Source organism: Alosa alosa, chromosome 10 (genome assembly GCF_017589495.1).
Source record: "Alosa alosa isolate M-15738 ecotype Scorff River chromosome 10, AALO_Geno_1.1, whole genome shotgun sequence".
NCBI classification, from domain to species: domain Eukaryota; kingdom Metazoa; phylum Chordata; class Actinopteri; order Clupeiformes; family Clupeidae; genus Alosa; species Alosa alosa.
Genome location: NC_063198.1, coordinates 30,652,397 through 30,667,165, shown reverse-complemented (window position 1 = coordinate 30,667,165; position 14,769 = coordinate 30,652,397). Strand labels below are relative to the sequence as shown.

Genomic DNA, 14,769 nt, shown 5'->3' with positions numbered 1-14,769 from the left:
ACTCTACATGGGGAAACAACGGGTAGCTGGTGGGGACAGTTACGTTTAAGTACTTAATGGTTGTAACTCAAATGGCTCTTATGAGAAAGTACGGTAGTACAGTAAGGTCATAATAAGAACATCATACCAAGTCAAACACTGTGCTGTTAGTGTGAGGGTCTGGAGCTGCTTTGGTACTTCAGAGCCTGGGTAACAAAATTAAGGTTTTGGAGTAGCCTAGTCAAGGTCCTGACTTGAATCCAAATGAGATGCTGTGGTGACACGACCTTAAACAGGTAGTTCATGCTCAAAAACCCTCCAATATGGAATAAAACAATTCTGCAAAGAAGAGTGGGCCAACATCCCTCTGCAGTTGTGTAAAAGACTAGTTTGAAACGTTTGATTGCTGTTGTTGCCGCCAAGGGAGGGTCACCCGGTTACTAGGTTTAGGGGGGCAATTACTTTTTCCCATGGGTGATATAGGTCTTGAATAACTCTTTACCTTCAATAAATTAAATGATAATTACAGTGCATGAAAATGCACTATTCTGTTATCCGAAGTCTTCTTCTTCTTACCAAATTTCTGCGTCTAATTCAGCTTTAACCGTTTAACGTAGAAACTTTGTAACGTAGGTCTTGAAAAGGACACGTGGGGAATGTATTTTTCACTTTTGTAAACTTTATACTTTTTGTGTAAAGTGTAATTTCGAGGAAATTACCAGTGCATGAAAATATAAACATACTGTATATTAACATAAAATGCAAAACAAACTTTTATTTGGAAACAGTTGGCAGGAGTCATAGTTGATAACAACTGACAGTTGAAATGTCTAAACCAGTGGTCTCCAACACGGTGCCCGCAGGCACCAGGTAGCCCGCGGGACGGCTATGAGGCGCCCCCAACTCACTCTGGGTCTCTCCATTCTACAAGGATATAAGGCACATTCCATCCAACTTTCTATCCATTCATCCTCTTCAAACCATTCACTCATCCACCCATTAAACTATCCACCAACATCCATTAAACAATCTGCCTATCAACATCCATTCAACTTTCTGTCTATCAACATCCATTACACTATCTACATTCAACTTTTAAACTATATACTCTGTCTCAGGCTTTAAGCATACAATCTGGCTCTCTTAAGACTACTATTTCCTCTGCCCACAACTGTTTCAAAATACATGTCCTCACTACAATAATTCACTATTAAATAATTTAACTATTTAAACTACTCAACTATTTAACTGTTCAGCCATTTCAACTGTCAGTTGTCATCAACTATGACTCCTGCCAACTGTTTCCAAATAAAAGTTTGTTTGGCATTTTATGTTAATATACAGTATGTTTATATTTTCATGCACTGGTAATTTCCTCGAAATTACATTTTCTAGTTTATAAGCTGCATTTTGTGTTTACTTGCTTTGTCTTTGTCTAATATTAAAATTAGTTGAATGACCTTGAAGCATTTAAGTGTGACACAGAAGAAAGCGGGAAGAGGACAAATACTTTTTCACAGCTCTGTACATATTGTCAGAGCTGGTACGATTTGTGACCTTGACACTTTGGAAGTTTAGAATTTAGAACGAATTTCTGGTGAGGTGTTGGATCCAGCAACTGTTCATTCTATCAGCAACTTACTGACTGTTAGAGGGATACAGTTTTTTATTTTATTTTGCTCTGTAATAACACTGTCAACTGTATTACCAACGCTGACAAAGCAAACCTTGAGTCAGGAAAAAAAGAAAAAAAATATATAATTTCAAGAGTGTATATGCAATACCAAAAAAAAAAATATTAAACAGTCAGAACTTTGCATAAATTACTGAGTCATCTTTGAGTTTCATTATATTAAACATGGGCCGTCATGCAAACTTGATGAGACATGGAGCAAGCTGCCTGACCAAATTCATTTTTGCAAACGGCAGAAATTCATATTTGTACCAGTATTTGCATGCCTGGTTTCGCTGTCTCTCGGTTTCTCAGTTAATTTCAGAAGGTTTCATAACTAATCACCACGATGCCTGAGTAAGTCGTGTGTGTGTGAGAGAATGCGTAGTTTAGAATGTTAGTGTGTGTGTGTGTACACCGGGGGCGTTAGCGTTATCGTCTGCATTAGCCAGACTAGCAGAGCTGTGACGGCATATATGTGAGGGTCTAAGTGTGTGAATGTGTGTGTTATAGAGAGAGAGATGCTGGAGTTGTGAGTGGGAGTAACAGAGCAAAGTCGTGTTACAGCCTTGACCACAGCACGTTTTACCACTTTCACTATCACTCAGTAAACCTGCTTCCAGTGCAAGGCACAGCGTGTGCGCGCGCGAGAGACAGACTGGTAGGGGGTGAGAGGGGGGAGAAAGGGGAGAGAGAGAGAGAGGGAGACAGTCACAGTCCGCCCTTGGTCTTGCCTTTAACAAAGAAAGCCACCATCTCCATCTGTACATCTCAGTTATGGCAAACTGCCAGCAGATGAGAAGGAGGCTCAGCCAAACCACAGATGAGACAGCGGACTAGCATGTGCCCATGTCGCAGAGTGTGTGTGTTCCCATGTCGCAGAGTGTGTGTGTGTGTGTGTGTGTGTGCCCATGTCGCAGTGTGTGTGTGTGCCCATGGCGCAGAGTGTGTGTGTGTGCACATGTGTGGTGAGTGTGTGTGTGTGTGTGTGTGGGGGGGGTAAGAGACCTGGTTGAGTTTCTCTTTGTGTGTCACTCGCTGGTCGTCTGCCGTCTGATCCCTAGAGGGCCTCTTCCTGAGTTCAAAAGAAACGCAACCCAGAAACTGGCACTTCTTCAGGTGTTTCCCTTCTACTGAAGAGCGGCCCTCTAGACACACACACACACATCCAACACAAATGCCAGAGCCTGAGAAAGACGGTTATCAGATAGTTTTCACACACATAAGCAAGTCGAAAGGAGAGTTTCTATTTCCAGATGTCCGGTCTCCACAGCGTCTCCGACACTGCTTTCATATCGTTGACTACTGTGCACAGCTCCACTGGAGTGCTTGCTCATCTCAGTTTTAGTTTTCGCACGCAAAGATTGTTGCTCCATTTTTTGTCCAGTCAGTCCCTCATGTCATCTATTCCAAAGTGCAAATTTCTGCTGTATACTTATTTTGTGAGATTTCTTGTAACCTGAGGTTGCTTATGCTCTGTGGTTGGTGAGAGCAACCATAGGGCTCCAACTGTGAAAACCACTTTTGCTGTTGCTCTCTCATGCATACTGCATACTTCTCACCTGTTTTTTTTCCTTCTTTCTTTTTTGCATGCACACACGCAAAAATACACTTAAGTTGCAAACCATCACAGGGTAAAGACTTGCAATGGTTAAATGGTTCGAAACACACGTTAATGGCATCACACCCGTTTGGTATGTTCAGAAAGTCGGTTTGAGTGAGATTGAGACCAAAACGGTTTATGCAGACACTTGCAAGCATGGAGCAGAAGTAGCCAGCGTCTGCAAGTTCTCAGGTTCATCACATTGGGGGGTGAGGGGGTGCAAGATCTTCATGAGAGAAAACCCTTCACATATCATCTCAGCTTGAAGCATGTCTAATTTAAACGAGCATGACAAAACAGCTTTGCTAGATCACGGGTGTTCAGGTACTCGGGTTCAAGTGCGTGCGGTATGTGTGTGTGTGTGTGTGTGTGTGTGTGTGTGTGAAGGAAACCGAGCAGAACGGTGGGCTCTAGCATGGCCAGCTGTTGGCCTACTCTTCACCCCTCATCAGCTGCTCTCTGAGAGAAAGATGGCCCCAAGTTCACCTCCACAAAATGAAAGTGAATGCAGTTCTGCAGCGCAAAAAACAAAGCCCATTTCCCGTAAATGGGCCTTGGCCTGAACTCCAGAGTTGCCGGGAGCACAGGCCGAAAGCTGAGTGCTGAGACAACAATAGAACGCCCGGTGACGTTCCTCAGAACACAGTCACCTGGTTTGTGACATCATGCCACAGCTGTCCAGGCTTCTTCTGTTAAAGAAAAGAACAAAAAAGTTCGGCAAATTGCCCAAGACAATTGATTGATTCAGCCATTGGAATGATCTCCTTGGGGCGCACACACACACAGCATGGGGATCGGATGTCACACCCCCCCACACACACACACACACACACACACACTAACTGGTGTTACGGGAAGGAGCACACCTGGGGTTCACAATGTTCCTTGCAGGAAGACGAACAGGATCCCATTTCTCAACACTGGGGTCCCTGGCATTGCTACACACACGCCGCGCACACACACACACACACACACACACACGGGCCCCTGGCATTACCACACACGTGATTGCACCAGGGCCTCAATGTTGCGCACGAGCGCACGCATACACACACACACACCTGTACTGGGGCCTCTAGGGCTACCACACACGTGACTGCACCAAGCCTCCGGTGTTGCAAGCGTGCGTACACACAAACACACACACACACCTGTACTGGGGCCTCTAGGGCTACCACACACGTGACTGCACCAAGCCTCCGGTGTTGCAAGCGTGCGTACACACAAACACACACGACTGCACTGGAGCCCCTGGCGTTTCACACACACGTGACTGCAAGACCTCACTGTTGAGGGGGGGGGAGACACACACACACACACACACTAGACCCGCAAAAAGCCCAACGAATGGAGTCAAGGTGGTCACAGAAAAACCCAACTTCCTGCTTCAGGAGAGCTTTAGGAGGTTAGCCGTGTACGGCTGCGACACGGTGTGCCACGACCTGAGAGACGAGCCTGCGGTGTGTTTATGTCTGAGCGCAACGCTTCCGTGTTTTCAACATGCACAATGGCACGACCCAACACCTCATCAACCACACGCACAACTACAAGTGGCGGTTGCCCTCAATATGACGTTGGACCCAGGCGACGCACTTTCACAACAACAGATAAGTCCGCTGCTTGCGTCAACGAAGGGTTAAGCGGCGGCCCGATCTGCCGCTTGCGGGGTGTGAAATGAAGAGCTGGCCGACACACCGGGCAGCGCGGAGGAAAGAGTATGGGTGTGGTTACCACAGCAGCACGGCCCTGTATGGGACAGTACAGATGTGAGAGCGTCAGCAATCTTTTTCTGCATGTGTGTGTGTGCTGTGTGTTTTTTTTTTTAGATCTGTTATGGGTTCTTGCCGTTTTTTAGAGATGAGAGAAGGCAGCAGAGGCGCTTGCATACACGCGCACGCACAGACAGACACACAAACGGCTGTGCGCACACTCGCACAAACGCACACACGCGCACGCACGCACACACACACAGGGTACAGAGAGTACAGACACACACAGGGTACAGAGAGCATGCGAGCATACACACACAGGGTACAGAGAGTACAGACACACACAGGGTACAGAGAGCATGCGAGCATACACACACACACACACACACACACAGGGTACAGAGAGCACAGACACAGGGTACAGAGAGCACAGACACAGGGTACAGAGAGCATGCACACACACACACACACACACACACAGAGAGAGAGAGAGAGAGAGAGTACAGAGTGAAGCTACTTTCAGTATTTCACATCCTACATGTGGAGGAAATAGAAAAAGCACAACAAAGGCCAGTGGTTCACACTCTCAGGCTGTCACCGGAACACATGACAACAGTATGTCAATCACAAGCTCCAAGAGTCCCCATCAATAACAACGAATAGCCTCCTACATGACTTTTAGCAGCTGATCCAGTCTACTCATGACCGCCGATCAAGGAAAGAGCCTGCCTTTCATGCGCAAGGTCACGGTTATTATACACAAGCCACCTTACGCTCCTCAGCTGGATCTGAAACACTATTTTAGAGCTCTCTTTCGCCACCTAGTGTCTCCATCTCACAAAACGTTGGAGCTTTTGTGCCAGGAGCTTGGTACTGAGCACACTGCCACAGAGTGTAGAGATGGCAACCAGCTCTCCAGCTTGCCTTCCTGGCACAACAGCTGCTGTAAGGCGCATCAATCAATCAATCAATCAATCAATCACAATAAAAAGGTGCCATAGTTCCAATCTAGCCCAAAAGCCAGACTTTTGAATTTTTCATAACATATCTTCATTTTATATTCTACAATTTACATTAAAGGCGCTCTAAGCGATGTCGGTTTCTAAGCTAAAACTTTTTTTGTCACATACAGCAAACATCTCCACACAATCTGCTAGCTGCCAGTCCCCTTAATACACTGTAAAAAAACACTCTAGACTCTGTCTCTGTAGACAGCCCAGGCTCCAAAAACATCAACAAAAACAAATAACATCATTTTCCAGCCATTCACCGGCGAGATGTGCGTTCAGGAGAGTGTCAGTTACACGGGAGGGAGGGGCGATCTAGCTCTGTTTTGTTTGAATGTCAACATAAGTGACGTTACCCAACATTGCTTAGAGAACCTTTAACTAATGCATACATCTTCAAATGAGAGATGTTCACCAATATATAATCTTACCTATAAACAATGTTACCTTCTATGAAACAGACCTAAACTTAGATTTTGGTGGACTTAATGGGTCCACTTACCCTAAACGATTATGTCAACGCAAAACCCTTCTGGGGGGTGTGTGTGTGTGTGTGTGTGTGTGTGTGTGTGTGTATGTAGGGGGGGTACGCATTAGTCAGATACAGAGTAGTTCACTTAAGCCTGCCACAGTATACTGACACGCATTATGGAAGTGCAGAACAAGTGGGCCTCAAATGAATAACAACGGCTTTTAACTTTCACTTCTCCTTCCTCTCAAGCCAGAGAATAGTTCAGCGACAGCCATGCATCCTGATGACTTTGTAGCAGTTACTACAAGTCATTTATTTGATGAGCTTTAGGGTAACTGGGTGAAGCCGTACTGTGATTGGCCTGCTTGGCCTACTTTCTGTTTCTCAAACAAATGACAATGCTGACAACGGCAGTTGAATTGAAACTGGCTAAACTGCAAAATAGTCTTCCTAGATAGCATCGTATTAACCTACAAAAAGTTCAACTGTGATGACTTAACTCTGGGAAGCCTTCAAAGAATTGTTTTACGCTTTCCTTTAAACCTCATCGGTCCTTAGCCGACGAGCTGAGTAACCAGTTTTCAATTCAAAGAAATCTTAATCAATTCAATTCACTCTTAATCTTAAGGTATCTCCGCTAGCTAACGCTCTGTAATTTATATACTTTGGCTGAAAAGCTGATGCCATACAGTTCAGCAATTACTTACTTTTTAAGTTTATTTTTAGGACCATGAAGTTTGACAGGAAGTAGGTGGGAGAGAGAATTGGGGATGTAACCGGGAAATGATTCAAACTTGGGGCCGCGTGGACCCAAACATAGTACGGACGCTGCAGCCAGTTGCACCACTGCGACCCAGAGGCGATGACTTTTGTCTTTGTTTAGCTGTATTTAACTGGTTGATGAGTTTTGTCCTTGTTTAGCTGTCCGGTCAGTGAAGAACAGGAAGTAAGTGGGAGAGAAATAAAATGGGACAAGAAAATGCCCCCCCAGGTCAGATTCGAACCTGGGCCCCATGGTCACTTGGACTGGAATATGGTTGGAACTATTTTAGCCAGAAAAATCTCAATAGGGGATATATCATAGTGGTGTATAAGTATATAGCAATACTAACTTAAAAAATAAAAAATACAAAAAAAAAAGTGGAGTGCAAGTCATAGTAGGGTATGCCATCAATTTCAAGAATTGACATAACCACGAGTCCTGACCACATCAAAACATCATGATTAGTATACTGATTGAAGTCCACCAACGCAGTCAGTTCCTGTCACCATTGAAGCATTGAAGTATTCACAACCTCCACCAACGCATCATGTAACGTGTCTCAATGGCACTATTTGGCCGCATGTAGTAGTACAATACAGAAAAATTGGGTCATAGTTTCGCATGATTTCACGTTTATGTTTACTCAGAAATGTTTTATTTTTATTTTGTATCCAAAGCAGGTTACAGCAATAACAATGGACCTTACTCACTAACTCTGTTTTGACCGTTTTAATAGTGCAGCTGGGAGATAAGAGAGAAAAGAAACTACCCAATTTTTTCACACATTCATCTACGTGAGACATCAAGTGTTTTTCATCACATTCCTGAAATGACAGCCCCAACAACATGCTTTTATTCCATTCTGAGTCAATGCTGTTTGACTTAGCATGATTTGAGTGCACGTTGTGGTAATAGGGCCTGGTGGGGGGGTAAGACCATGCCTAGACACAGGTGTGTGTGTGTGTGTGTGTGTGTGTGTGTGTGTGTGTGTGTGTAAGAGAGCATTTACTGGTAGCGTTACCAGAGGACACATCAGCTCAACCCTAAAGAGGAACACAGGTCAGGTCACGAGAGCAATAGAGACGGTGTGTGTGTGTGTGTGTGTGTGGAGACAGGTTTCTAGGTTAAAAGTGGACGAGATGGGACTCTCTCACACACTCAGAGTGGTAGTGTTACCTGCCCGGGGGCCTTCAACGCTAGTCTACCATTCCGACCAGATGGCTGCAACTAACGATTATTTTTTATAGACGATTAATCTGTCAATTATTTTCAAAAATATTTATCTGTGTTAAGCCCAAGACAACGTGCTCAAATGTCTTGTTTTGCCCACACTACAGCAAAGATATTGCCCAAACTACAGCAAAGATATTCAGTTTTGCCCACACTACAGCAAAGATATTCAGTTTTGCCCACACTACAGCAAAGATATTCAGTTTTGCCCACACTACAGCAAAGATATTCAGTTTTGCCCACACTACAGCAAAGATATTCAGTTTGCGCGAAAGGAATAAGGAAAACACAAAATGTTCATATCAAGAAGCTGGAATTAGACATTTTACTATTTTTCTTTAAAAAAAAAAAAAAAAAAAAAAAAAAAAAAAAAAAAAGTCAAAACTCAAACTAACAAATCAATTTTAAAAGTAGTTGGCAATTAATTTAATAGTTGACCTCTAATAAATTAGTTGTTGCACCTCCACATGACAATGCACTGCTTATGAAATAACTGAAATTGCGACAACTCCCACCTAACTCCCAAATCCCAAAATACAATCTAACGGCGTGTGACTGTACACATTAGCGGGTAAGTGCATGTTAGTCATAAAATGAATCGCAAGTGACATGGTTTCCTTACTATATACATTCATCCAGCTACTCAGAAGAGCGGGTTGTGGGTGCGCATAGATAACTGGGCTGAGGCGATTACCAGATAGCAGTTAACCGGAATTCAGTCAGGGCTTATTTCTTCTCAGAGTCTATTTGGGGGGCCCCAATCTTGTTCTCCAGCCGTTGGTGTAATACTTTTACTGTGTACACCAAATCAAACGACAGGCCTGGTGGCTATTCATCGAAACCAAATAATGACTAGCCATCTAACCATGTACTGAGCTAGTCTTTTTTTCTAAAGAATATTATCATAGATTGAGATCGTCAAATTATTCTTCATGGTTAAAAGTGTTATGAAAAAGAGCCAGAACTATTATTCCCGTCAGCTTCTTCACAGGTCATTCAGATTTATTAACTAGTTTTGGAGTTTCTTTATAGTCGCTTTAAAGTGATTTGTTGATTGGAAGACTGAGTGCTTAGCTGAGGCCTCTGATTGGTCAGCTGAGCAGTTGATGGGAAGACTGAATGCTTAGCTGAGGTCGCTTATTGGTCAGTTGATTGGCAGACTAAGTACCAAGCTGGCGACCCTTACCACTCCATGACGATGAGCAGACATTTCTTCCCCTGGTAGAGGTTCTCGTAGACGTCCACGATGCGGACGATGTGTGAGCACGGCGATGCTCGCCAGTGGAGCTCCACCTCTCTCCTGGCTTTGGTGCAGTCCTGCAGCATCTGAAGGACACACACACACACAAATTAACACAGGAAATGTCCCCAATGCAGAACATATACTAGTATTAAAAGGTTCACATTCAGTGAATTTCTCTGAACCAGACTATAGATGTCTGTTCAGTGTGTGCTCAAAACAACCAAACACAACCTGGTAAATGGGGTGCTGAGTTGAGCTCCAGGACTCACACAGGAAAACATAGTATTTGAAGAATTATAGCTTGGGAATAGAGTTAAATATGCATTATGTAGAGGCAGAGACATTCATTTCATGGCCTAAGTGAAAATGTGCTGTGTAATGAACCATTCAACACATAACTAATGATGGTTTGGCACCACCTACTGGAGCACGATATGCAACATAATTTAGATTTTTCCTAGAACCTCAAGACGATGTCTTGTTCCATTCTGATACAATCAATCTGCGTTGGCCAATTCTGCTGTGTTCCAGAGTCATTACGGTTGAACTCTGGTGACCTCCCAACCTTTGAGAATGCCGAGTGCTCCATAAAGTGGAACAGGATGCTTTGTTTGGGCTTTACTGGTCCTCTAAATGGCACACAGTCGTGTGTGTGTGTGTGTGTGTGTGTGTCCAGTGATTTATGGCAGCATCAGGAGACGATTCCATCGCCCGTCAGGACAGCGACACCCAACACACCAATCAGTTCTCTAGTCAGGTAAATCTGGACTCTGGCCAACGCATGTGTAGGTGTCATTCCAGTCGTACCCTCAGCGATGCAAAGCGAACATCTGGCCCGGCCGGAACACGGCGCCCCAGATCCACTCCCACCACCGTTGCAGGACTCATGATGATGATTCTTACGCAAGAACCATCAACATGCCAGCATGCCACAAATGTGTCCCTATATGCTGCAGACAGACTTAAACGCAACAGCAAACACCATAAAAGACACTGAGGAGAGGAGGGTTATACCATGTTCTACTTGTTCTCATTTTTTCCCCAGTTACAAACAGGAAGTTGCAAATGAAACACGCTTTGAAGTCGTGTCCAGACTCGTGAACTCATTCGAACCCAGAGTAACCTGAGGCTGAATTGCCAAGATGGCTAAGCATGCCACATACAGTACATGTCCCTCACTACCAGCCTGGTGCTGTAGTCCGACACAAATGCAACAGCAAACACCATAAAAGACGACACTGAGGCGAGGAGGGTTGTACCACTGACTCTCAGCTCATAAGAGGACACCAATGCAGTAAAACAGCATGGGCCCATGTTGAAACAGTGATGGGCACACAGCTCTATGTCACACAACAATAATGTCATCGTGACCTGCTGGCTAAGTGGATATCTTATACAAGAAATCTAGCTGAAACTAGAACGCACATCTGACAACGCCTGCGGCCTGGGTATAAACCTCAAGACATTAATGACGTTAGCACCTTACTTTACCAGTTGCTTTGACATAATGAGAAGATGAACCAACAAAAACTGGCAGCAGGGAAACTCCCTGATCGTGCTCAACCCTGCAAACCAGCTGAAGAGCACAAAACAAAAAAAAGTTGGCCACATGACAGACAGAGACACAGACAGAGACAGACACACACACACACGGTAACTAGCATGAACACCAATACCCCCGTGGGATACAAACCGTGGGTCTTAAATTGTCTTTTTCATTATAACAACTTAATATTTCATTAATATTCTCAGCCCGAGAGGTAGGTTGGGCCGAGACCCCCCCCCTTTCTTTGGGCCGGGTCGGGTCAGGCTCGTGATCATGTATGTAGCCTACATTTATTTTTTTACATTATTATTATTTTTCATTATCATTGGGTGGGGAAAAAGCTATGCTGTGATAATCAGAAATGTTATATATTATAGCAAAGTTGTAACAATTCACCCTTAATTCAACTAGAGACAACTGCAAAATTAAAGCTACTGGCAGATCTATCCCGCAATGTTAAGAATGGCACCAGCTAAATTCAGGCAAAGGCCTCAGCTCAACATAACTCAAACGGGCAGAAGACCTGGCCTTCCTCTTAATATCAGTGTAGCCTACATAAGGATATTTTTTATTATAAAAGGAAACAAAAATGTATGAGATATGTTCACGTTGTAGTGTGATTGATCAGAATAAATTAACTTAAATCGCGACCACTTTGGGCGCGTATTTGTGCGAAATGTCCGGCGCTCACTGGTGTAAAACTTCACAACCGACAGGGACTAAGTTAAATTTCAGCGCAGGATTGAGGGTATTGCGCATAATTTATTTAAGTCCCGCAACTCTAGTCATCATAATGCGAGAAAATCAAACGTTAATCTAATAATGGAGCGGTGTGAATGTGGGACTGTTGAATGGACAGAACACCTTCTGACTTCAATTGAACGTAGCCCCATGAGACACACACACACGCGCAGGACCACTTTGCTGTTAACCGACATGAAAGGAAAACAAAGGTTAAGCGATTAGAAACTGTCAGGAGTTTTGCAAACACAGAAGCATGACATAGTCTAGAGTGGCCAGGAGACACAAGGAAACATGGATGTGTTCTCCATTTGAAGACCGCTATAATCGACTGCGGATGTGAACAGACAGTTACAGACACGGAGCGCATAGTAGGCCTACTTTTACTTTAGAATGCGCATTCATTACGTGAAAGATGCTTTATAGCAAAACATCAAAAATTTAAAAACGTTTCACACTTACTCCAATTAGAAAATCAAAAACGAAATTGTGTAAGTGAGGACCATGTTAAGTGTCGTTCTCATTGACGCCTGTAATAAGGAAAATGCTTAACATCGAGGACTTTGTTCTTAATCGATTTCGGTTTGTAAAATGTATGCCCCCCGCCCCCCTAAACTGTATTTATGCCCCCCCCCTACGCGAAGCACTGAAAAAGTCCCAAAAGAAAGTGAGATCCCCCGGAATGTTCGGCTTACAGTTTGTTGAGACGCCACTCCAAACAGGTAGCCTAAACGCATAGGGGAAAACAGGGCTCCATACATGATCCTCATAAAACAATATGCTTTCTCAAGCACGATTTAGTAAGATCCCATTCTGAACAGTTGAAAATGTCAGTTATAACGGCCCACTTATTACAAAATATCGGGTTTAAATCGGGCTCGGGTTCATAATTACAGTTCATGGTTAGGGCCGGGCCGAGCTCGGACAGAACCTACGTGGGCTCGGGTAGGGTTGGGCTGGATTTTTTGGGCCCGATGTAAACTCTGGCGCAGTCGGATTTATAGTATGATGCTGCATAAGTGCTACATAATGACATATCAATGACAGGCAGAATAACAGGGCGCATCATGAGCTGCACTGCCACACTGAAGGGGACAGCTCATTCATAAGAGGCTTAGTTCTTCTAAATTCCCAAGTGCTGATCAAGCCCTGTACTGCAATATTCCTCTGGGCTTGGCTACATACAGACAGCCACAGTGTAGCAAAGGAAGGGGGGGGGGGCTGAAAGCACAACTTTAAGATCCCCACAAGGTGCAGGTCAGTCAAATTTAGCACTGCCAATCCCCCTAACCCCCAGCTAAATAAGATGCCAGAGACTAAAGCAAATATAGCTCTCCATAGAGACCAACAAGCAAAGAAACACACACACACACGCCTGGAGACATCATTCCTACCAATCAGACACAAATGTAATAGAGCGTCTCATTGTTTAATCTGCTGATCGAGTTCAGATATCCATTTATGGTCGTTCACAGCAACAATCCTGAAGTTTTCTTTGAGGAAGGAAATGTAGTTTCAGACAATGGCCACTAGTGGCCGCAACCGCTCCACAGTAGAACACAGCAGTGGGCTTTGCTTGCTGACAGAGGAAGGCAAAGTAAACAAACCACTTCAACTGCAGTTTCCACCCACAGATGCCAACCAGAACCCAGGCCCATCACACACACACACGACCGTCAGCGTTCCCAGACGCTCCAGACGGGTCCCGAAAAGGAGCAATAGAATTTTCCACCTGCAGGTTGCAGGACAACAGGTCTGATGACCTCACCACTAGAGAGTGAGGTAGAGAGCGCCTGCTAATCTGCTCTGTACACTCACACACGTACACAAAGAAACTAAGACACTTACAGACATACTGTACACGGTCACATTCATACACACAAACTCAATTTCTCTCTCAGACGAACACACAGCCATTTAAGGGAGTAAGATCCACGGTCCAGTTCATACATTCTCACAAATCTCACAAAAATCATCTCACAATGTCACTTGGTATGAAAGTCCTGTGTGGGGCAGCCGTGGCCTACTGGTTAGCGCTTCGTACTTGTAACCGGAGGGTTGCCGGTTCGAACCCCGACTAGTAGGAATAGCTGAAGTGCCCTTGAGCAAGGCACCTAACCCCTCACTGCTCCCCAAACGCCGCTGTTGTAGCAGGCAGCTCACTTCGCCAGGATTAGTGTGTGCTTCACCTCACTGTGTGTTCACTGTCTGCTGAGTGTGTTTCACTAATTCACGGATTGGGATAAACAGAGACCAAATTTCCCTCACGGGATCAAAAGAGTATATAGACTTATACTTATATACTTAAGTCCTATGATACGTCCATTTTAAACAATCAGTCTTATGATACCTCCATTTTACCAAGTCAATGACTAATAATGGACTGAACTCATAATAGGCTTGTCCTCTGTGGTAATGGAGGAACGATGTGTGTTCCTGTGTGTGTTGTGAGTGTTCACCTAAAATGTGTGTGTGTGTGTGTGTGTGTGTGTGTGAGTGTGTGAGTGTGTGTTACTTCAAGATGTCTCATCTATGGTGGTAATGCTTTCTCTTCCTCAGTATCACCATGTAAGGACCCATGTAAGGAGGTTTATCTGAGAGAGCCACCACTCCCTACAGGGCTACAGCATGGTGTGTGTATGAGAATGTGACTGTGTGTGTGTGAAAGAGCGTGGCTTGTCAAAGGGATTCTCTGCATCTTTGGGGCTGAGGGGGGCTCAGACTAACTTAAGCATAAGAGAGAGGGTGTGTGTACAAGTATATGTGCAAGTGTGTGTGTGCTTGTGTATGAATGTGTGAGTGTC

General features: G+C 44.4%; 1 protein-coding gene across 1 annotated transcript in view; it reads right to left on the bottom strand.

The window, feature by feature from the left end:
* mapkapk2a (MAPK activated protein kinase 2a) overlaps positions 1-14,769 on the bottom strand; it is a 66,136-nt gene that overhangs the window by 12,310 nt on the left and 39,057 nt on the right. The window contains exon 2 of the mRNA XM_048254843.1: positions 9,622-9,761. Within this exon, the coding sequence (XP_048110800.1) occupies positions 9,622-9,761 (140 nt within the window). The remainder of the gene's footprint in view (positions 1-9,621; positions 9,762-14,769) is intronic.